The sequence below is a fragment of the Perkinsus marinus genome (genome assembly GCF_000006405.1).
Source record: "Perkinsus marinus ATCC 50983 genomic scaffold scf_1104296927642, whole genome shotgun sequence".
NCBI classification, from domain to species: domain Eukaryota; phylum Perkinsozoa; order Perkinsida; family Perkinsidae; genus Perkinsus; species Perkinsus marinus.
The window spans coordinates 85,396-107,242 of record NW_003217086.1 but is presented as its reverse complement, the minus strand read 5'-3'; the positions used below and the strand labels follow the sequence as shown (position 1 = coordinate 107,242).

The following is a 21,847-nucleotide window of genomic DNA, read 5'->3' as shown; positions in this document are numbered from 1 at the left end:
GGAATCACCTCATACCTAACTGCCTCCGCTCCATTGATGTGACGCAAGGGTGTGAACACTTCTGAAGCCTTGGGACGAGCTTCCTGTGTTCAAGGCCCCTTTGCTCTCAAGCCAAGCATCATTACTACTCAAAGACTCTGACTGAGAGTCTTTGCTGGTAGTGGCCATCATAACGATAATAATAAGAATTTGAGTCAAGATGACCACAATTTCGCCTCAGGTTTAGGAGCAACTTGCTCTGAGCAAATTGCGCGTATGCTAGAGCCTATTTCGAAAGGCCATCGATCTCATCGCTCGCCATGGAATCTATACAGTGTAGAAGAAAGGAATGGCTAGCAAGCTTTTAAGGAACCGTTTCTTATTAGGAATCGCCTGATTTTGATCGGAGAAGCATTAAAGTTTCTGAGATTTTAGACATATTTGATGCACTCCACCTGGATTGGGCGTTCGGCTGGATGAACCTGTACACATTATATTCTGAAATCGTAGTCGCATAGGCTCTGCTCAAAATGCGTTCGTCATGCTTTCTGTTGTTGGTAGTTTGGCGAGTTGCATTCGAAGCAACATACGAGCAAGGTGATCAAATTCGTCGACTATGATGTACAAAAAATGATGGAAACTTGGTTCAAGCATGCCCTACAGACAGACCACGCAATAATTTCGGAGTGGGGATTACAGGAGTAGGTTGGATCTAGAGGGTCGGAGGTAGTAACATGATAAGGTAGCTGTCAAGATTGGTTGTACGGGTACGGGTCTTCTTGAGAGCCGGTTGCGTCGGAATGAGGTTTTGTGAGGAGGGCAGAAGGGTAGCCTACCCTTCTTCTACCTTCGGTAGGAAGCATCAAACATCATTTGAAGGTCAAACACATATTGGTGGGCTTGGTATGAATACTCGTGGAAGTGATGCAATAGGGAATCAGTCTTCGTGAGACCAGTGTCAGAACATATTGTATTTATGATGTGCTCTGTTGTGTAGCAGTTCGTGAGGTAGCCTAACATCTTGAAAGACTTCGAACGGCCCCGGATTATACCTCTATCTCCCAGAGTCCCTCCATAACTCTAAGCTTCATGTCAAGCAGCAAAGGTCGACTCGCATGCCTTTAGCTCATCATATTGTGTATCAGAGATGCCCGTATTGAATATGGGCATTGCTGAATATGGCATATTCATAGTAATAGTGGTTGGTCTGATGTCCCCACTGCTTCGGACTTCTTCAATGTGTCCTAAATATCGACGGTGGGCTCGAACTCGATTATAAAATCGATACATCATAGATGACATTCGAGTGAGTACACATACTTCCAATCTCGAGTTCAGTGCTGGCGAGGGACCTTTCATGGTCAGGCGAACGCTTAGTGGAGGATCTGTGTCGTCATTCTATCGTCTGCTGTAGAATGTGCAGCGTGTTGTTCCTATGACTACACCGACAGCAGAGTGTTCGCTCGGTGGAGGAGGATTTCGTATAGCCCTGGTATGCCTGGTCGTCCTTATCGACTTCTTGGGGATGACAATGGCCCTCAATATAATACCCATCTTGACAGACCCGTCCTCCTCTGCCCATTTGGAAGGCTGTGAGACCATGTCTCGCGGGGCTGCCTATTCAACTTGTATGCTGTCCTATGCGGTGGGAATGACGTTCTCGCCAGCGGCTTTGGGGAGGCTCTCGGACAAGCTAGGTCGTCGACCGCTGCTCTTGGTCTCGATGGCTATCATCACTCTCGCGTATCTGCTTCAAGCCATTACCAACAGCTTCTGGTGGTTCGTAGTTCTTCGTATCCTCAATGGCTTGGCGGGTGGTGGTCGCCCAGTAGCTATGGCCTATGTGGCGGACACAGTGAGCATCCCTAGCAAACAGAGGGCCTATCTCGGCTATATGAATATGATACCAGGATTGTGTATGGCAGCAGGCCCAGGCGTTGGTGGCCTTCTATCGATTTTAGGTTTGAGAGCTCCTTTCTATGCGACTGCTATGGTGGCAGCGGTGGTCACCGTTTTGATCTTCCTAGACCTACCAGAATCACATCATCCGAGGGATATCATGGCTCATCAGACGGATGGGCCACTGCTTCAACAGTCCGCCGTGGAGAGGGTCCCATGGCGAGCGTTTTCCGTACTCTACTTCACAGCCATGATGTCTGGCTTCATCAACTCTGTGGTCAGTGTTGCAACGCCTCTGTTGCTCAAGGACAGCTTCAATATGACTCCTGTGCTAGCCGGAATTACATATCTTGGTGATGGCTCCATGATTATACTCGGCTCCTACATCTTTGTCTTCCTCAGTGGTCGGGCTGGTCACAGCGCCATTGCAGTGGTCACCGCTTCTATCGCAATGTATGGCCTCACCAGTTTACTCCTGCCTCTGATATTCGGATATCCTTGGATCTTTCTCGCTATCAAATGGGTGTTGTTGGGGATCACCACTTCTTCTATCTACAGTGCCTTGCCGGGAATTGTAGTTGTTTTGGCGCCGCATATCAGGAAGGGCGAGATGATGGGCTACATGTCTTTCTCCCAAGGCATCGGCCGTCTTGTCGGTACAGGCTTAGCTGGACCCTCCTACGACCTCGGCGAAGCAGTACCGTTTCTCCTGGGGGCAGCAGGCGCCCTGCTTGCTGCTGGTGCTTGCACTACTCTTCAGTGTTGTGACCTGATAGGAGTTAACCGTGGACCCATCAAAGCTGTCCCACAGAGGTGACTGCGTGGTTGCATCAACAGACTACTGTCGATAGAGGATGCTGATTTGGTCACAAATTGTCTGTCTATAGATGCTCACTGTATCTCAAGTCTCTGGTCTCCAGTAGTGCATGCATTTCTAAAGGATCCCCTGATCTTCTTACCTTCATGCGAGTAGCCGATCGACAAAGAAAAGGTCCCCACAGATTCCATCTGCTGTCACGCCCTACAAACCCAACTCACATGCTGTGTACTGCCACTTGGCTGGTCGAGGGTATGCAGAAGCCGGCCTCGCTGCTGCGACCGCCGAGTGTTATGAGCGCCATCTCTGCCACCATTTTGAACTTGTTCACCATTCTCGGTCTTCCTGGTGGTTGTTGTTGTGCTGAGACGATTGGGTTACTTCCACAGTTGTTATTGGCCCATCTCGCTATGCACCTTTTGACGGCATATCTCGCCCCGTGTAAAATCAATCAAGATATGCCGTATCGAGACCGGCGCCTATGCTGTAACCACTACGGCAGCCCAAAATCCCATTCATCAGACGTCTCTCCTTCAGAAGACGGCAACAATCATGCCGCAGTGGGGTTATGTAGTGGCATATCTGCCCCAAGCGAAATCGAACTTACTTACGGCGAAATTGATCCCCACAAATCGTCGGAATCGAAGTTTAGTCGTGTAATCAAAATGATCTTTCCATCACATTTTCCTGCGAAAACGATTGCAGCGAGGCACATCTTGGAGTGATGGCATACCTGCCCCGCCCGGAATAATTGGGTGTACCGAGGCATATCTTTGGGTGATGGCATAGGTGCCCCGCATGGAGTAATTAATTGTACCGAGGCATATCTTTGGGTGATGGCATAGGTACCCCGCATGGAGTAATTAATTGTATCGAGGCGTATCTTGGGGTGGTGGTATAGGTACCCCGCATGGAGTAATTAATTGTATCGAGGCATATCTTTGGGTGGTGGCATAGGTGCCCCGCATGGAGTAATTCATTGTATCGAGGCGTATCTTGGGGTGGTGGCATAGGTGCCCCGCATGGAGTAATTCATTGTATCGAGGCATATCTTGGGGTGGTGGCATAGGTGCCCCGCATGAGGCATATCTTTGGGTGATGGCATAGGTGCCCCGGGCGATGACATTGGTCTTGCTGAAAGCGAAATGTGGCCGTTCAAAAATTGTGTTGAGAAGAGTATCAGCGGGCCATCTTCACCACCACCGTGGCGGGGGAAGGTATCCTTCTGGACCCCTGCCCTATGGACTAGGAAGGTGACCCTTGACAACCATCATCAGCACAGTCTGTTGAGGCAGCATTGGGTCGCCTCCAGTGCGGGTACCTCTATCGAGGGGAAACCTGCGGTATGCTAGTATAACCTTGCGACGATTCCTTCAAGTTGGTATCAGCTGTGTCTCCACCACTCCATGAGCCACATTAGGCGCTTTGTTGGTTTGTGTCGAGTGTGTCCCCTTCTGGTGGTCTAGGGGAAAGGTATCTTCCCGCTTAAGCGTAAAGGTCGTAGATACGCTAGAACCGTCCATGAGTTTGTTGTACGTGCGATTGCTGGTGTCGTTGTGGTTCAAAGTAGGTGGAACTCTTCTTAGTCTTCTTTGACGTTTTCTCTATGGTAGCTGCATCTACAGCCAGTTCGACTTCTGGGGAGAGTGATCCTACTTTGACCCATCGCGTTCTCTGCGTTCACGGTCATGCTCAGAGCCCTGAGGGCTTCCATCAAAAGACTGGCGGTATGAGAAGGCCATGCAAGAAACTGGTCCACTTTGAGTAGGGCATTCATGTCGCGGTGAGGAGCTGTTATCGTCACTGTCTCTCCAGTTTCTTGCAAGGGCCCTATGAGGTCCCTCCGGATGACGTCTTCGCCAGCCACGATCCGGATAGCGAGAAGACCTACACTTGGGTCGATCCCAAGAAGGAGAGCCCGGTAGGCCCATTAGGGAGTGCATGGTTTTGAAATGTTCTGACTTCAGGAGAACCTGGGAGAATTTTATGTAGAAGGTATCGCTAAGGCCATGACCCCGGAGACACAGGGTTTGTTGGGCTTTTCTATGGGCTGCCCTGCCATCCTTCTCGCAATGGCTCGGTACCCTAAGGCGTTCGAAAATGTGAGTTATCGTCCCCTTGCAAGTTGCTTGGCAACTCTTCTCACTGGTTTTAGGTCAAGTTCATCATATTATGTGGTGCATTCTTCCCACAGAACAATTCTGAGCAGGAGGCAGAGATTCGTGCCTGCCCCCTCTGGCCCAAGGTAATGCGACTTCTCTGTTTCTCCGTCTCTTGTTCACTCGCACACTGCCAGGTTCGGGCAATGTTCATCTGTGGCAAGTCAGACCAGGTAGTCGCCGAAGAACGCAGCCTTAGAGTTGCTAAGATGTTCACTGACCCTGTTGTATTTGAACACGCTAAGGGCCACATGGTCCCGTCAGAGGCTCGGAAGGACGTGAAAGCGTTCATTCAGAGTGCTTTGTCTGAGTAACTTATAGGTGGTTTGGACTAAATTTCTGTTTCTAAGTGTACAGTGATGATGCTGATGGTGTTGCGTTCCAAAGTGGTCCCATGGGATACCGTCCGTTGTAGTTGCTGCTAAGTTAGATCAATCAGACCATGCCGTCCAAGTCCACAGTGTCATCAACCAGTTCTTCAGAAGGTGGCGAGCATTCGAATAGGCTCTTGTGTGTCCATGGCCATGCCCAGACTCCGGAGCGATTTAGTAATAAGATCGGACCCATAAGGCGAAAATGCAAGTCCTTGGTCCAATTCGAGTAATACAGGGTTGAATTCGAGGGGATTGACCTGACTTAGCTCTATGGGATTAGTGCTGAGTCTCGTAAAGGGCTACCGTAGAGTTTCAGTTTCGTCAAGGGTCCTTATGTGGTTCCCTTGGAAGATCGATTTTCCCACGATTCGGATGATGAGGATCTGCTCACCTGGCGGCAACCCGGGATACCTCGGGGACAAGATAAAGTCAGTGCCATGGAAGCCACGGCGTTGGCCACTCGCCTTGCCGTTTCAGATGGATGTCACTTCGATTGTCGAGGGAGTCACTCCCGATACTAAGGGTATCTTCACGTTCTCTCTGGGTTGCGCAGCTGTCCTTGTAGCGATGGCTCAGCATCCTGAGGCCTTTGCTAATGTAGTCACTAGTCTACTGTGCCGTCTTCTGGGCATGTTTCCCTTGCAGGTCAAGTTTCTTATTTGTGCCAGTGGTAATTTACCGCAGAATCCCACGCTTGTCGAGGAGATAGAAAAGTCCTCGTTAGTGAAGACGGTAGTTGTCTTTCCCCCTTTTTCTTACCATTTGCCTCTCAGATGCCTGTGATGCTGCTGTATGGCAAGAAGGACCAGGTGGTCCCAGAAGACCGGTTCAACACCTTCAAGGCGGTATTCTCCGAACCAGTAGTGATTTATCATGACGGCGGCCATGTAGTGCCTGGCTCCGCTCGTCAAGAAGTTCGTGAATTTATGGAGAAGCACATTTGAACTCCCTCCAACAATTCGCTTCATTGGTGCTGCTTCAGTTGGAGTCTCTGTTCCTCGCATATTGCTGGTTTTGAGTTGTCTCTATTATGGGTGGTTTATTGACTACTGTACTTGATGGTAAAATTTAGGCGTTTCCCATGTCCCGTCGGAATCGCCTTCACCCTAGGCTCCTGCTAGTGGCCCTGGCCTTGGCCGTGGGAGGACCAAGGCTGATGTGGAGCCTGGGCAACACTGTGAAACGAGTGCCCAGTCTTCTTATCCTCCCGATAGTGTGGCCGATGGCCTCCGTCAGCGCCACTGTCGAAGCCTGTCCTGTGATGACTAGCCTTCTTATTGCCGCGTTGGGATTTTATTTCCTTCAGTGGGTGGTAGGTCTTGTCAGACCACAAACAGTAGCAGCTGTTAAGGGTGGGTCTTGACACGGTTCAGAGATGATTCGGAAGTCTCTCCTTATTGATCAGATGAATTAACCTTTCAACCGGCGCCGCTTTTCCGTCACTTCCAGGTGTGGCGGGTGTTCACATTCCCTCTGGTCCACCCTGATTTCGCCAGTCTCATGGTATCTACTATTCACCTGCTCTTCAGCTTGGACTTAGAATCCACTCCTGACATCGAGCTCCCTGGTGGGGCCAACCTACGGTGTGGCGCGGCGCCCATCTCCGCTGGTTTCTGTTATCCCTTCTGTGGGATCGGCTCCAAACACTTGGCTACGCTTATTGTCCTCGCCACGGCAACATCAGTGCTTGTTGGGTCGTGTGGTCGACTGAGAGACAATTGGAATATCGTCTTCGGTGGCCTCTCCACGGTCTGCTATGCTGTTGACGGTGCCATCATTACTCTCTATGTCCTGCTTGCCGGCGCGGGTGTGACACTACCGCCCGACTCATCCTTTGTTTCCGTCAGGCTGTTCATAGCAGCCCTACAATTATGCATGGACCTAGTCACTTCCGAGCAGCGAAAGTCCTTCCTCGACTTCGGCTCGCTGGCCCATTCTACCGCATTCCTCTGTGGTGTGGCCTATGTCACAGCAGTGACCCCTATGTTAGGCTCCATTAACCACTCATGGTCGGAAGGCCTCTTCCGGCCGGCACTGACCATCTATCCGCGCTATGTCGTACCCTGTCAAGGGAGCTCAACGAGATGTCTGAATATTCTGCATCCGAGCTTCCAAGTCTCATTGTACAGCGTGCGCGTCTTTTGGTCGATGCTGAGCGTGGGTGTGGTGATGATCATTGCCTTTGCAATCTCTCGGAGTGTCCCAGGGAAGCCCCAACGTCTACCAGTGATGTCAGAGTTAGACCTGCTGATGAGCAGCTACGCGACTGAATCCGGAAGAGTCCCCGCACGATCGAAACGACCTATTATGGAAGAGGAGCCCACGGGCGGTTTGGGGGACATTCTGTGAACGTATAATCAATTTGTATCATTTCCCTTGGCGATTATTGTTTCGTGTTCGTTAAGTTGAGGAGTTTTCCGCCAGCACGACTTCATCATTAACCCCTTTCAAACGCAATACACTGCGTACTAGGAATTGAAGGTATAGTATCAGAGAAATATTTCAACGAGGCTGCCAAACATGGTACCGGAAAAGACTTTACGTTTTGATAATTCCCACAACACTCGATGTTATAGTACGTTAACAAGGAGTTGCCAGATTCACTATTTCTGGGAAACTTTTGAAGTGCGTCTGGGTACCTCCACCCTACTCGCAAAAGGGCTGAGTGTGTCCACCGAGGCTGCTGCTATCCGGTCGACAAGTTACGACTGGTTCGACTCTACTCGAGCGTTTTACTGGTGTTGGTGAAATAATCTATGCAATTACACCGTAGACTCACTACTTACTCCCAGTTATCTCTAGAGTGGATAACTGGCACCTATCGGAAGTGGATGCGCTCATATTGAAGGACTCCTAATCAACAAACAATAACAATAATTCTCCTTAAAAACATCATAGCTCAGTGAAAAAGGGCGTCGCGATGACAATTAAATTAATCACCCTCCACATCCAGCTCAATGCTTGAGCAAGAGGCCGCCGATCTTCAACGGAGCTAGCAACAGCATCAGTAGAGTCACGGTGAGGACGTAAGAGAAGACCAGGCTGGAGACGATGAGAAGTGTTCGGGGAAGCAACCCCGACGGAAGGACCTAGTGACGAGTACATCAACGAAATGGCAATGGGAAAATCCTACGAGTCTCCTCCCATTGATGTGCTCATCGAGGTAGTCTTGTACAGCGTTAAAGAGGGAATCACCATAGGATGAGGCCGAGGAGCTGTTGGGCTCGGTGAGAGGCCAAGCGCCCTGAAGGGAAAATACCAACTCGCATCACAGGAAGGAAGACGAGTATTCGACTCACCGAGGCAGCAGAGAGGATAGGCGAGGACACGTTGCAGACAGCTGCTCCCAACCTAGTAGAAGTAACGCTACCGATTATTCTGTCGAAGGCGCTGCCCAGGTCGATCTCAGTGAGCCTTCTCTCGCCGCCACCAGTTGCTTCACATGCTGAAATGCAGAGCAGTAGTTCGAAAGCCTTGGGGCGTGACCCACCTACCTTCAAGACGCGCCTCGAAGTCTTCCATAGTCCGCTCAAGTACACCCAAAGCGACAATCTTCTGATTTAGTTCGCTGTGGACACCCCCGAGATTGTCCGCATGGCTTTGAGACATCGCCTAAGCCAACGCCACCGCATATTATGCGACCTTGAAGAAAACGTCTCCCGTACCTCGACGTGTCTCCCGAGATGAGCTACTTGGGCCTCGAGTGCCTCATTCTGATGATGGCAGGGAAAGACTTCACGACGGCCTATTGTACGCAGTTACCTTCTCCAAGCACTGTGCAAGTTCGGTCTTCCTCGCAACAACTGACCCTTCCGAGATCTGCCGTGCCGAGGCTACACATGAGCTCTCGACAAGGAGAAAGACGATGAGCCTGCGTAACGAGGAGACGAGCATTAAGACTAGAAGCAACTATGTAGACCCTCAGGGCGGGAGGCTAACGATGAAAGCTTCCGTGTCAATGTGATGACAGCGTAACGAAGCACTCTGGACAAGGCCGGAAACGTCACGGTCGGGCAGCAGCAAATTCTGTGATTGAGTGCCCACCAATGCCTCTCCAACTGAGATAGGCGTTCCACCCCACATCAACAACACAGTCCCATGTAGGTCGGGCCGCGGGGAAGATCTTCTGAACTACAGTGAAGTTGAAGGTGTCGGAGACAGGCCACACAAACCACGAGGCTAGGTAGGCCTCTGCCCATTTGCTCGTTGCTGCCTCCTTTGCTCGATAGACGCTTCGACTGACCTCTTCTCCCAAGAGAAGTCGATGGAACAAAGTAGATAGAAACAGAAAAGATGGTATGGAAATCGGCATGTAGATGAATTGCATAGCGAGAAGTTTACGACCAACCACCCGAAAGGTCGCCTTGGTCCCAATGTGCTTGTCCATAGCCTCATAGAAGAGCGTCAGAGGAAGGCCGTTGAATATCGGGCCGCACATCGCAACGGCTGCAACCCTCTTCTTGTCCATGTGATCGGAGGCCTTCTCGGCTTTCTGTGCGAACCAGTCACTCAGAGCGAAGAAAAATACGGAGGAGATGGAGTTAGCTAGAATGGGCGATCGCCGATACACTCGTGCTACGGCGGAAGCGACCATTGGGTAGTAAAACTGAGAGTGAGAGATAGCTGACCATAGTCGGCAGTGTTAGGAGGTCATGGTGGCCTTTGTCTTCCGGAAGGAAGGCGAGAAACGTGTATGAATAAAGCGAATGGCCACCGGTCACAAATCGTTAGGGCCTTCGCTGAGCAACGTGTCTGCAGTGGACTCCCGTCAGTACAGTGTAGGAAAATATGCACATGGTCAACTACATGTGTCAGTGAAAGGTTCGAGAAAGATTTTTTGGGGAAATTCTTGCTGACTCCTGGATAATTCTACCCTTAGCTCGCAAATAAATTCTTTTACTTAGTGAGAAGCTCCCGGGGGACCGAACATATATTTCCCCAACACTGCCTCACTACTACAACGAAACATTCAGTTGCATTATTATACATTCGCCATGCGAACAGGAAATAAAACTACAGTGATAGAGTGACCACCGATTGCACGCCAGCTCAAATAGGCATTCCAAGCGACCATGACAACCGCGTCCCATGTGGGCCGAGCAGCTGGCATATGCCTTTGCACGAGTGTGAAGTTGAAGGCATCAGAGACGGACCATATGAACCACGACGTCCAGTACGCTTCCCTCCACCGCAAGTTGGTGACGGCCGAAGCCTCGCCACAAGCAACAGTGAGCCTCTCGCCCTTGAGAAACGCGTTTAGCGACGATGACAGGAAAATGAAGGTGGAGACAGAAAAGGGCATGTAGACGATTTGCATGAAGAGTATCTTTCGCGCTGCCACCTTGAGACTGTGACCAGAACCGAGAAATCGATCAAGATTCTTGTAGAGCTTGGTGAGGCAAACACCACCGAGGATCGGCCCACAGAGACTGACAGAAAGCAGTCTCACACCGTCGATTTTCTCGTCATTATTCGCATCAGCACGTTGAGCTATAATGTCACTGAGAGCATAGCAGACAAAAGACGTCGCAGAGTTAGCAAGAACAGGAGATCGAGCGTAAGCCTCCCTTACCCTAGGCATAGAGAACGCTCGAATGCGGGAAGATACTACCATGGGAGAGTGAGAAGGCAATCAAAGAGAACGCAGACGATGACAACAAGCCTTATAGATCTTTTAACTAACACTGAATTTTCTCGGAGAAACTGCTCCCGAATTAAGTCACAGGTTCATGAGTCGCCGCGGTTGTAGTCCTCAAGAGGCGCTTCAGTCGTGCTCGTGCTACGGCGAGCTGCTTCTTTAGACTGTACTCCACAGCTTGAGAATGCCCACCTGCGGCTAGTCTGCTTTCCAGCGATTCAACCTACGAGGGGTCGACAACACCAGAAGGGAGATACTGTACGCACCTCCTTCTCAAGGTTGTCCCTACTGGCGTCAGATTGCCCAGTGCACTCCTGGGGGCCACCTTCGACCATAGGCAGATAACGCTTACGTAAGCAGTTCAGTATAGCAGACGCGCCTTGGCGAATAGTAGCCTGATGTAGCAACTACATCAGAATAGACTCTCTTCTTCCTCTCACTTGTGGAACAGACCTTATAGGGTTGCCCTCCAAAGTAAGGCTCCTCAAGGCTGTAGCTCGACCAAGAGAAGGAGGTAATGTCGCTATGGCGTTGTTGGCGAGCAGGAGAGTTTGCAGACCTACTATTGCGAGGTGGTTGCCCAACGGCTGAGACCGAACCCTGCTCACCAGGCAAGCGGGTCGGGACTAGGTCCGTTGGGATATCTGTGAATCGGTTATTTGACAAGTCTAAGACCTCAAGATGCGGGTGCTCAGGGTTCGGCAGGAAGTCCCAACTGTGAAGACAGCAGTTACCCGCTCTCAGCTCCCGCAGTTTTGCGCAGCCCATCAGCAGACTCTTCGGCAGGCTGATGAGCTCCCGGTTACAACTTGCATCAAATTGGACAAGTTGTGGTAGGGAGATTTCCCCAGGTAGCTTAGTCAGCTTATTATTGCTGATATCCAGCTCTTGCAGGGCCGGGTAATTCAGCGCATCGATAGTCTTCAGGACGTTGTGGCTCATAACAAGACGCAGAAGAGTGTCTAAACTCTTCAATACTTCTATCTCCGCTACCATATTGCGGCTCAAGTCCAACACTAGAAGGCCTTCAGCCTGTAGGACTTCCTCCGGGATGCCGGGACCTAGCCGTCGATTAGAGAGGTCGAGTCGTTTCCCGCCATGCGTAGCATTACGGACTTCCGTCATCAACGCTTCTTGTACATCGTCAACAGAGACCTCGTCCGGTCCAAGACGTTCTCGCAGCAACTTCAACAGGCCTGCGCTGCCTTGGCGCAGTACAGCCATCGGCACATTGCGAATCGGATTTCCATCCAACGCCACTTTGGTCAGCGAGGGGAGGCGGCCAAGTTCGCTTGGTACTCTCGAGATATCGTTGTTGCTCATGTCTAGCGTCTTGAGCTTATCAAGAGCGAACACACCCCCAGGCACGCCCTTCACTTTATTGTTATCTAGTAACAATGTGACGAGAGCAGGAGGTAGAAGAGCAGCTTCAGGGGGCGACTCGAGGGAGTTGTAAGAAAAGGCTAGCGTATGCACCTTCTCCCCAAGCCTTGGCCAATGCACCAGCTTGTTATGACTAAGGTCGATATTGCCAAGTTGGCTACAGCAACGTAGATCGGGAATCGCGGTGAGGCTGTTCTTCGAGAGGTCAAGCTCCTCGAGGAAATCGAGGCCGTCCCCGACACCTCGGATTGACACAAGTTCATTGCTGCTCGCAAGCAAGACTCTGAGCTGAGTCGGTAGAGGCTCATCGAGGTTCACCAGATGGTTGTGGTCGATGGATAGAGCTTGCACATTAGGGAGGACATCTGCAAAGCCTCTCGGTAGTTCACACAAGCTGTTGTGTGAAAGCCGCACTTCAACAAGAGAGCTCGGAGATTCGGAAGTCGGGAAAATTGTGAGCTTGTTCCGAATCAGAAGTAGAGATTTTAATTTCGCCAAGCCCAACAAGGCGATCGGCAGCGACTCGATGCGATTGTCGCTGGCGTTAAAGCTTCGACAGTCGGGTATGTGCTCGAAGAGGCCTGTGGGTATCTCACGAATTTCGTTACCGGAAATGTCGACCTTCTCTATACTGTTGCATTGCCACCAACTCACACCGTCTAGCGTGAAGGTGTCCAACTTCTCCAGCTGTTGTGGAACCTGATAACCGCATTCACAGAATAGTATTCGCAAAAACGTGGACGACGGAATCCGTTGAATTCAAGAACTCATCAAAGGCACCGGAGTTAATCGCGACTGACGAAAAACGTCTGCAGGAAGCTGTCGAGGCTCTAGTGAGAAATGCCTATTCTACTTATCGGTCATTTCCTTGGAAACGAAAACTTACTGTGGTTAGCCCCGCACTCGCAAGATTCAAAGATCCGCTTGCGAAGGCTCTCTTCAAAGCCGCCTCTATTGTAGCCTCATAGCATCGATCCTGCGCTGGAGGGATGGAAGGCTGAGACACCATAGGGAGAATGATACTGCGCTCCGCTTATATGTGTCATGCTACCGTAACAACTGCCCCTTTTCCCACAGGTCGAAACCGCCAGAGTTGGGGCGCGCGCGAAAATCAGACCAATTTCGAATTTTCGGTTCAGCTGGCACAGAGAAGTCAATCGGTAAGTATCTTAACTTTCCTCGCACAAACCTCATCCCATGGGAGTGCGCGAGGTGAGCGCACCTTCTGTCTGACAATTACCACTTATGACGTGCGCGACTGTGCTGTGACTCAACGACAATTGTGAACCACCTGCAGGGACGTCGTTTCAATGATAACAAAGCTGGTTTATTCTTTCAACTTAAAAGTTTCGAGTCGTCCCGTGACCAGTATTCCCTTTGAGGTGTCCGACGCTGAGTCGTGCTTGTGTTAAAGAGTGATCAATGGGAACAAGTTTAAGGAACCTCGCAGTAGGCAGAGTCGAATCTTGCGATAGGGGATGATCTCAGTGCTGTACTAATGGCTAATGCATAGCATGTATGAGGAGCAACTGGGCGCCTAGATTCACCAGACATTTCGACGTACACCACCCTCAACGGTAGACCTCCGAATAGATGCCCCTCTCAGTCACCTGATGATAGTACAGTGTCTGCCTCTGAGGCCTCGGCGGCTTGTGCAGAACACGATGTGCTGACCGAGACGTCTGATACAGAGGTGAGTGTGACCTTGGTGGAAGTGACCAGGCGCTAGCATAGGAGCCTCCTCAACTGGGAAGTGCGTTACCTGCCCTGACAAGCATATTGAGAGCGATGGGATTAGCAGGAATCGCGGTAAAGTGGTGATGGCTACTGTACTTGACGGCTCATCGCGACTACAGAGGTCCATTGATAAGAAATCAGCAGAGGTGACATCAGAAGACTACCCCTCTCGGCCATCCCGTACATTAGTGTTTGTCAACAGCATACAGTTTGATGTGGCCATAGGTAGGCATGCGAGCTCTCGGTGGGGACCTGGAAAGGCGTCTTGGGTGCGAGTCTATACTTTCCCCACATCCGTGTGCAACTATTCATCTCCACCTTTTCTTTACATCTAGTTTGGCTCGTTGTTCTCTTTACTGACCACCTTCAGCTTTCCTCAGTGTTGAAATATATATTTGGTCTCCTCAGCTCAGCTGAGCTCAAGTTCCTCACTATACTATGAGAATTTACACACGAATTAGGGTAGAAGTGAACAAAAACCCCCTAGAATTTCACGAAATTTCCTCAGAATTCTCATATCGTCACCAACATACGTAGTTGACCAAGTGCATATTCTCCCACACCGGTTTCCCTCGGCTCATAATTCCTTGTTGTAGGTTTCCTAATCGTTCTCAACTGTGTGATCATTGCTTGGCAATCGACCTACTATCCTGAGAGTCCTGATGGAGGTCTCGACGCTTTCTTCTTCGTCACTGACCAAGCCTTCACGTTGGTGGGCTGATGTCAGTTACTATGCATACCACACCTTGTTCAGATCTTCCTCTCCGAGTGGCTACTCCGACTTGCAGCGAATACTTGGATCTGGTTGCTATATCCTGTGAATATGATGGACACCTTACTCGTGTTGTTAGGTGATAAGACTCCACCGTAAAGCGGACGTTCTCTATAATCATGATTTAGAAAATATAAATCTCTCACTCCCATCGTAGAAGTATCGCCGTTAGATTAGGTATATTCGTGTCTTGGATCCTAGTACCCCTTAATTTACAGTCAGACTGGACGCGCCAACTGCAGGTACTCCACATCGTCAATTTACATAGGAAAGAGTCTAGATGTTACTCTGGCAGGTCCTACGAGCTCTTCGACTCATTAGAGTTGCCAGAGCCATCAGACTCATACCGGCATTTAGGGAGATGTGGATGATGGTTAGAGGCGTATTGGAGAGCAGTCTGACTCTATTCTGGACGTAGTGTTCCTGGTCCTTCCCAGTAGCAGCTGATCGTTCAGGTATGTTGTCATTGCCGCTGTGTGTTATGTCTTTGGTATAGCATGTACTCATTTCATTGGGAGATGGGAGGGCAACCTGTGAGGGTGTTGTGGTGGTGCCCTCTGAATAGGGTCTAATATTCGGAGAAACAGATTTAGGGCCATGCACGGCTCGTTGTTCTGAGCAGTGCGGAGTGCTCGGAATAGCAAATATAGTCTGCAACCTTATTCATGTCATGTGCCGCTTCTATTTATTGTTCCTGTTGTCACAGAGAGCATAATCAAGGCTTATTCGTGCTGCTTCCTCGTCACTCTGACAAGCTTGGCATGTTGATTGCTACCGCCTGAGCAACTCTTCCTCCATCGCCAACGTTTGTCAGGAACAACGAAGAAGTCCAATCCTTATTCGGGGATGTCCTCTTGTCCATGTTCACACTATTCCAAGTATGTTCTCTCCTGCCTCGCCCTGCTTCTCCTCCTATGTAGATTATGACGCTGGACTCTTGGACGGGCATTGTCCGTCCACTCATGGTGCAGCAGCCGATGGTCGAGTGGCTCTTCCTCATCTTCATCTCCATCGCTTATTTCGTCCTCATGAACCTCATCACAGCAGTTATAGTCGAGCACGCCTTCAGCATAGCCAAGGAGGATGATGAGCACCACGTAGGGCGATGGGACGCCATCTCTGGTGGGTGTCGTGAAGCCTTAGGCTATCGAGATGGAGAGGAACAGAGCGAGAGAGGCTGCTGAGCTCGGATACCTATTCACAGAGTTGGACACTGATGGCAGCGGCGAGGTAGATGGGGAACATCTTCCCTTCATTTCATTGAGATCCTAGACTACGATAACATCTCCGATTGGCTAGAGTGCTGGTCTGTGTGTAAACCCAGAGGACCAGCGTGGAATTATCAAACACTGAGCCATGTTGCTATGATATGACAGCCAAAGATTAGACCTACACTCTATCTCACATTTCGAGGGATCCGGTGGTGCCCTCGATGAGTTTCATTTACTACCAGTTACTTGTTGCTATTACGATTCGAGTTGCCTGATAGCAAATGGCGCTGTATGTGTCTTATTCGTTCACAGCTGAGTCGCGAGGAGTTCGAGGAAGCTCTACGAGGCCGCCGAGTTGTCCATAAGTTAGCCTTGCTGGATGTGGATGCGCATGAGCTCCAGGAGGTGTGGCATATGCTGGCCAAGGGTGAGCCTCCTCGACTCGAGTCCTCGAGTAGAGTGTTGCTTGCAGGTGATGGTAGTTTGTCGGTGGAAGAGTTCACCATGGGGATGAGGAAGATGCGGGGGGAAGCCCAAAGCAAAGATGTCCTCCTATGCTTGAATCACTTGAGGCGCTTGGAAACCAAAGTTGACAGGATTGTACCGCTCGTCCTCCGGCTCTTCAGCTCGCATGAGGTTGTTGTTGTTCTCCTTCTAGATGGCGGCAATCGATGGTATTGATGAACTCATAAGCCAACTGACAGAGGGCAAGCTGCCAGCAGTAGCGCTGGGGTGTATGTGAGCTCGATAGTAGACGCTCAATGCCAGGTGACACAGTGCACTAGGCAGCTTAGTCGTGCGATAGCTCGGGTCTCGGCAATGCTGGAGTATTCCGCTGAGTCGCTTAATGGACTCACGCTGAGTATGGAGGAGAAAAATAGGGCCTTAGAAGTAGTCTTCTGCTGTTGTTGTTGACAGCAGGGAATTATCTCGAGGCCCACGATAGTGATGACGAGGCTGACTTCTCCACAACATGATGCATACCACTCGACGGTGAGGAAGGCTGTGGGATGATAGTACTCAACTGTGACCATGACTATTGACCAAGCCTCCTGTTGATTAATCGGCTCGAGTTACTACATGGGTGGGACGAATCCGCTATAACGTGCAGCTCATGGGACCCACGTAGTGGTTGGCGGCCCTCTTATGAAGATATGGTTATTCCCGTTGTGAATGTTGGTGAGTCAACCGGTGCGGGTGTTACTACTAGCAGATAAACCGCCTCAGAATCGCTCGTTATCTCTCTGCGTCGTTCCTCTCCAGCTTCCTTGTCTTTGGGCCTTCGCGCATTATTAATGTCTTTTGCGGTGACCATCCTATTCAAAGAAATCATTTCGAGTCAAGTCGAGCTTTGTGATGGCCGTTGGCTGACACCAAACATGATGGACGGTGTGACAGACCTCAGCACGGCCACCTTGGAGCACAGACAGAGTCCTTGAATTGTGGTCGGGGGCCTTAGGCTTTGGCCAGCACGGGCGAGTGAAATTTTACCTTGGATTCTGGGCTTGTCCATAGCCTCGTCTCCTCCTCCTCCTCCTCGCCCGTCTGGAGACAAGGCCTAGGCGTTGTTCTACCTAGAGGGTCTGTCCATTCACGCTGTCTTAGCCTTGTTCCAATTTCCGGTTGGTTACCAGAGTCGTACTCATTAGGCTACTACGTCGTACCAGTGCCGATCTCCCGCGCACTATCGCTCATCTTGTGCCCGCTGTTGGTCACTGGCGCTTTGGATGTGAGCTGGCCCCAACATGATCTGTGTTCTCGACACCTTGTCACAGTGTGGGAATATACGCATATGGTCAACTACATGTGTTGCTAGCAATATGGAAATTTTGAGAAATTATCGTTGATTTTTGTATACTTATACCCAAAATCGTGTGAATTTTTCATAATATAGTGAGGAACTTACGAGCTCAGTTGAGGAAACCGAACATATATTCCCACACTGCTTCGTCAGGTAACCACCATGGGTGAGGGAGGTGCCGGCGATAGCAACTACTGTAGAGTTGATGCCGGGGAGACTGGTAGCGCCTCCTTCTCCTGGCAGGAGGGTAACACTCCAGCTGAGTGGGGGAAAAATATGAAAGGTGGAAGTGTTATCGTCAGCAACCTCATCTGTGAAGGAGAGAACGTCTGGTCACAAGAGTAAGCACTGCTCATTTCGCCCACGAGGGTGCTGTCGTATTCTGCGTGTCGCCTATGCTCACCTTGACCACTATTTCGTGTTGCTGCCAGTCTCAGAGGCCAGCGACAGACTGTTCCATTACGATCTCAGTTTTGAACCCCAAATTTGCGGGTCTTTGTTGTTGTTATTGTTGGTTAGGAAGTCTGTCTCGTGAGGGCATGCTTCTCTCCTGATCTGATCCCTGTTGTTCTCCTCAGTGCCCTCCGTGCTAGGATCCTCTCTGACCTACTCATAGAGCATACTCCACTAGTGCCACAAGTGGTGGATATGTACACAGATGAGGACACGTCGTTCTCCAAGTGCAAGTACAGTGTGAAATTGATGAGTGCTTCTCTCAAGGCTGCATCGAACACGCGCTTCAATGGAGGCTCTGTAAAGAATGGTCTAGTATGAAAGTCGAGGGCTCCACAATGCCCCGTGCCCCCCTGGTCAAGAATATGAACAAGCAAGCGGGCTCCATGGAGCGAGGTCGACCGGTGTCGGAGGCTCGAGCGCAGTATGGAGCCTTGGTGACACAAGTGTGATGGGGATGTTCTTCATGTTGTTGTTGTCTGCATCACCAGCTGTTAGTGTTCAAGTATCGCTTATTATGATGGCAGTGGTCACATGTGTGTTCCTCCCGCGCCGTACACCACATCGAGGGAGCTCGTTCGCAACCTATGACTAGTGATCGAGGCTAACAGCAAGGAAGGGGCCGCCATAGAAAAACTAGGTTGTGTTATTATTTTCTGCTAGTTTTATGGTATGTCTTGTGACTGTTGACCACCGAAATCTCAGCTCAACCTGATCTGTCTATGTTCCTCACACGATCCACATTTGAGGGGGATGCCTTCGTGAGGGATCCTTCGAACACAATCCGACTAAATGTTAGGCCGCTCGTATCGTCGCGCACTACCTTACTAATCTACGCTAAGGCCTGGAAAGTTTAACTCGCTCGCCTCCAGGTTGGCCCCGCGCCGCTCGACGCTGATTTCCCCTCCATCCTAGTGGGTCCTCCACAGTGCAGCAAGAATAACCCCAGTATGTGTATAGTGGTCGTGGTTCACTTGCCGCTTTAGTGTACTGTATTCTCATAGTGTTGTTGTGATGCCTTGCCGCTGGGCTCTCGTTGTCAACATTGCTATTCTTCAGTGGTTTACCGGCTTGAGTCAACCATTCACTACTGCACGTCTTACCGTGAGCTCCGAGGTATCCGTTCTTTGATAGATGTCTTCTGTGCTCAGGTCGAAGTGCCCCCCAACGATCCGACTGAAGGCGCATGCATGGTGGATGGAGGCGAGGACGGCAGTGCCATTTTTCACTGGTCTTGGGAACAAGGCAATTTCTCTGTGAACCCCAGGACGCCTTCTTCCTTCGCGAAGGCTCCGGCCATCTCTATAGAGAGTCTACGTTGTGGGACGGTGGACGTGCTACACGAGCAGGAGGAGGACGTAGTGGAGGCGGCCACGAGTACAACAGCTAGGCTTAAGTAGTGTATCATAGCAGTGCCGACTGCCCTACTGTAGAGGTGGGTTCATGCCTGCCCTCCTTTTCATCAGGTACGCTACTGCTGAGAAGGTGCGCGCGAGGGTCGACCGATGTGTACCCACGGTTGATAGGGTTTTGAAGGTTTACGTCGTGGGAAGTAGTCCCTTCGACTTGTGCAAGTTGTCGGTGAGGATGATGGCTCGCGGTCTAGTGGGCTACAAGAGCCGCATCAGTTCTAAAGGGGTTATCAAGCGTCTATGTGCTAAAGCCAAGAAGTCGTTGATAGGTAGAGTGACGGAAAGGTTGGAGGACAAGCAGAGACTTCTGTCGGGGTCCATGTAGCTGTGCTGTGCCGTTAACCCGTCAGATAGAGTCGTGTATGGGGGATCGTGCTGGGTCATCCCCGTTCAAGTACTAGGTATGAGAGTGTCGACAAGGTCGGATTTTTGATGGTTAATAGCTCCTTATCAATGACCGCAGCTCTGGCGACAAAGCCTTCTCGTGACGTAGTCTTATGAAGTGGGAAGGCTCTTTGATGCTCCCCCATTGGGCATACTCTAGTGTTGATAGGTGACGAGGGGGAGTAGTCCTATCTGCTCTCGAAGGAGTGAGATTCAAGTGGATGCGGAGTTTACTTGTAGAAGGGGGATCGACCGTCAGCATCACTTGCATCAGCTGCGATGGATAGAGCACACTAGAGCAGGCGGCATCCTGTGGTGGCCTGAATCCCTTATGGTCTTCTCGGCTCAGCGAAAGCCACCGAGGCTGTTGAGGGCTAGCTAGTCAAGGTGAAGTCAATAGAGATGATAAGCAATAGCCGTGTTCCTTCTTCATCGGAGATGGCCGAATTGGGATAGCGAAGTCCGACAAGATGAATTTTGTAGCAAGGAGTTTGCGATTTGTCTCTCCAAGTTGTGCATCGGAATTCATCATTAAACTGGTCTCCATTCGCATCGGTCTGTCTGGTGTAACTCCTCCATGTAGTGAAGGACGTCGTGTCTTGATGTTCGTGAGATGGTATTGAGTTCATAAATGCCCGTTATTGGTTGTGACTGATGACCATCAGCGAGGGATCAGCCAGTGGGTTTTTCCCGATGCGGTTGCTTACATCTTGTCTCGGTCACTCTGAGTCATAATCTTCCTTATAGCTCTATCTTTGCCAATGTCGTTGGTACGGCCCAATGAGCTCCATATAAAGGGTCGTATGTACGAAGTAGCTGGTCGGTTGAGACGGGGGAAATCGGGGGACTTGGTTCTCCAGCGACGACTCATGGATGCCTCCACCCCAGCTGCTGTCCTCGAGATAGTCCTCCCCAACGCTAACAAACTCGGCAGCGTCAACTACGCCTGTGCCCTGCATCGGTGTGCGGTGTGGTTCCGTAGTGGTAAGCCGACGCCTTCGGGTCTCTCACAGGTGCCTCGGCTGGCCCTTCAGACAGTACGTGATTGGCGAGCTCGAGAGGCTGCTACTATCACTTGGGCTTTGGCTGTGACTCGGGAGCTTGAACACATCTTGGAATTCGCTAGGTTGTCCATGTCGTGTAATGAGGCCTCTGGAGGTGACCTTGCCAACGTCGTTCACAGTCTGACCATATCCGGCCTCAACCCTAGGCAATGCACGGCGACTCTTGCTGTTGTCGCCAAGCGGGTAACTGCTATGGACTTGTCCCACTGTGGTGTCATCGAGCCCAAACAACTGGCCGCGGTTTTCTGGGGTTTTGTGAAGCTTGAGTTCACTGATGACGACGTGATGACTTACCTCGTCAGATCAGCTACAACAAGAATGGATGAGTTCAACTCCCAGGACCTCAGTATGGTCTCCTGGGCTCTCGCCAAGTCCCTGCCTCTCCTGCCCACCGAAGGTTACCACGCAGCTGTGCAGTGCTGCATATCTAAGATTGCGCTCAGGGCATCGACCGTTTCACTCAGTTCAACACAAGCTGTGACGAACACCTTATGGGCATTGGCACGATGTCGGCAAGCAGGACTAGTGGTCCCTCTGCGTGGGGTCAAGATGAAGCCGTTGAAGCAGCGAACGTCGCAGAACGTCGCCAACTACTTGTGGAGTTTGTGCGTCCTGGAGTTGCCCTGTCCTGATCAGTCGGAGCTCATTGATCTCATCACAATTGCTTTCACCACGCGTGAGTGCTGTAACGTTGTGTGGGCTCTCGCTCACTGGCCTGAGGCTGCTGACCTTGCCTGGAGCCTACTACCGAGGATAATAGAAGA

At 50.7% G+C, this 21,847-nt stretch overlaps 11 protein-coding genes across 11 annotated transcripts; 7 read left to right on the top strand and 4 right to left on the bottom strand.

Annotated features, from left to right (window-relative positions):
* Positions 1-1,630: 1,630 nt before the first annotated feature.
* On the top strand, positions 1,631-2,695 carry Pmar_PMAR004318 (Tetracycline resistance protein, class B, putative; the record flags this gene model as incomplete). The annotated part of the gene is made up of 1 exon (XM_002788812.1): positions 1,631-2,695. The coding sequence occupies one exon, from the start codon at positions 1,631-1,633 to the stop codon at positions 2,693-2,695; it is 1,065 nt and encodes a 354-aa protein (XP_002788858.1).
* Positions 2,696-4,301: 1,606 nt separating this feature from the next.
* Pmar_PMAR004317 (conserved hypothetical protein) lies at positions 4,302-5,168 on the top strand (the record flags this gene model as incomplete). The annotated part of the gene is made up of 5 exons (XM_002788811.1): positions 4,302-4,459; positions 4,511-4,616; positions 4,663-4,797; positions 4,851-4,940; positions 4,992-5,168. 5 exons carry the CDS (start codon positions 4,302-4,304, stop codon positions 5,166-5,168), a joined length of 666 nt encoding a protein of 221 aa, XP_002788857.1.
* A 99-nt stretch (positions 5,169-5,267) lies between these two features.
* Pmar_PMAR004316 (conserved hypothetical protein) lies at positions 5,268-6,228 on the top strand. The gene is made up of 5 exons (XM_002788810.1): positions 5,268-5,454; positions 5,545-5,656; positions 5,706-5,825; positions 5,874-5,960; positions 6,002-6,228. Exons 1-5 carry the CDS (start codon positions 5,297-5,299, stop codon positions 6,170-6,172), a joined length of 648 nt encoding a protein of 215 aa, XP_002788856.1. The 5' UTR covers positions 5,268-5,296; the 3' UTR covers positions 6,173-6,228.
* Positions 6,229-8,182: 1,954 nt separating this feature from the next.
* Positions 8,183-9,122, bottom strand: Pmar_PMAR004315 (hypothetical protein; the record flags this gene model as incomplete). Its single annotated transcript, XM_002788809.1, has 6 exons — positions 8,183-8,317; positions 8,362-8,472; positions 8,528-8,673; positions 8,723-8,840; positions 8,894-8,941; positions 8,991-9,122. 6 exons carry the CDS (start codon positions 9,120-9,122, stop codon positions 8,183-8,185), a joined length of 690 nt encoding a protein of 229 aa, XP_002788855.1.
* Positions 9,123-9,231: 109 nt separating this feature from the next.
* Positions 9,232-9,822, bottom strand: Pmar_PMAR004314 (Protein SYM1, putative; the record flags this gene model as incomplete). The annotated part of the gene is made up of 1 exon (XM_002788808.1): positions 9,232-9,822. The coding sequence occupies one exon, from the start codon at positions 9,820-9,822 to the stop codon at positions 9,232-9,234; it is 591 nt and encodes a 196-aa protein (XP_002788854.1).
* A 385-nt stretch (positions 9,823-10,207) lies between these two features.
* Pmar_PMAR004313 (Protein Mpv17, putative) lies at positions 10,208-10,866 on the bottom strand. Its single transcript, XM_002788807.1, has one exon. It carries the CDS (start codon positions 10,840-10,842, stop codon positions 10,210-10,212), a length of 633 nt encoding a protein of 210 aa, XP_002788853.1. The 5' UTR covers positions 10,843-10,866; the 3' UTR covers positions 10,208-10,209.
* Positions 10,867-11,227: 361 nt separating this feature from the next.
* Pmar_PMAR004312 (leucine-rich repeat-containing protein 32 precursor, putative) lies at positions 11,228-13,258 on the bottom strand (the record flags this gene model as incomplete). Its single annotated transcript, XM_002788806.1, has 4 exons — positions 11,228-11,273; positions 11,320-11,425; positions 11,475-12,948; positions 13,136-13,258. The coding sequence occupies 4 exons, from the start codon at positions 13,256-13,258 to the stop codon at positions 11,228-11,230; spliced, it is 1,749 nt and encodes a 582-aa protein (XP_002788852.1).
* Positions 13,259-15,720: 2,462 nt separating this feature from the next.
* Pmar_PMAR004311 (hypothetical protein) lies at positions 15,721-16,711 on the top strand (the record flags this gene model as incomplete). The annotated part of the gene is made up of 5 exons (XM_002788805.1): positions 15,721-15,855; positions 15,902-15,988; positions 16,282-16,396; positions 16,442-16,569; positions 16,628-16,711. The coding sequence occupies 5 exons, from the start codon at positions 15,721-15,723 to the stop codon at positions 16,709-16,711; spliced, it is 549 nt and encodes a 182-aa protein (XP_002788851.1).
* Positions 16,712-17,932: 1,221 nt separating this feature from the next.
* Pmar_PMAR004310 (hypothetical protein) lies at positions 17,933-18,115 on the top strand (the record flags this gene model as incomplete). The annotated part of the gene is made up of 1 exon (XM_002788804.1): positions 17,933-18,115. One exon carries the CDS (start codon positions 17,933-17,935, stop codon positions 18,113-18,115), a length of 183 nt encoding a protein of 60 aa, XP_002788850.1.
* Positions 18,116-19,237: 1,122 nt separating this feature from the next.
* Positions 19,238-19,960, top strand: Pmar_PMAR004309 (hypothetical protein; the record flags this gene model as incomplete). The annotated part of the gene is made up of 3 exons (XM_002788803.1): positions 19,238-19,327; positions 19,375-19,619; positions 19,690-19,960. 3 exons carry the CDS (start codon positions 19,238-19,240, stop codon positions 19,958-19,960), a joined length of 606 nt encoding a protein of 201 aa, XP_002788849.1.
* Positions 19,961-20,780: 820 nt separating this feature from the next.
* On the top strand, positions 20,781-21,715 carry Pmar_PMAR004308 (hypothetical protein; the record flags this gene model as incomplete). The annotated part of the gene is made up of 2 exons (XM_002788802.1): positions 20,781-21,480; positions 21,516-21,715. The coding sequence occupies 2 exons, from the start codon at positions 20,781-20,783 to the stop codon at positions 21,713-21,715; spliced, it is 900 nt and encodes a 299-aa protein (XP_002788848.1).
* Positions 21,716-21,847: the final 132 nt, after the last annotated feature.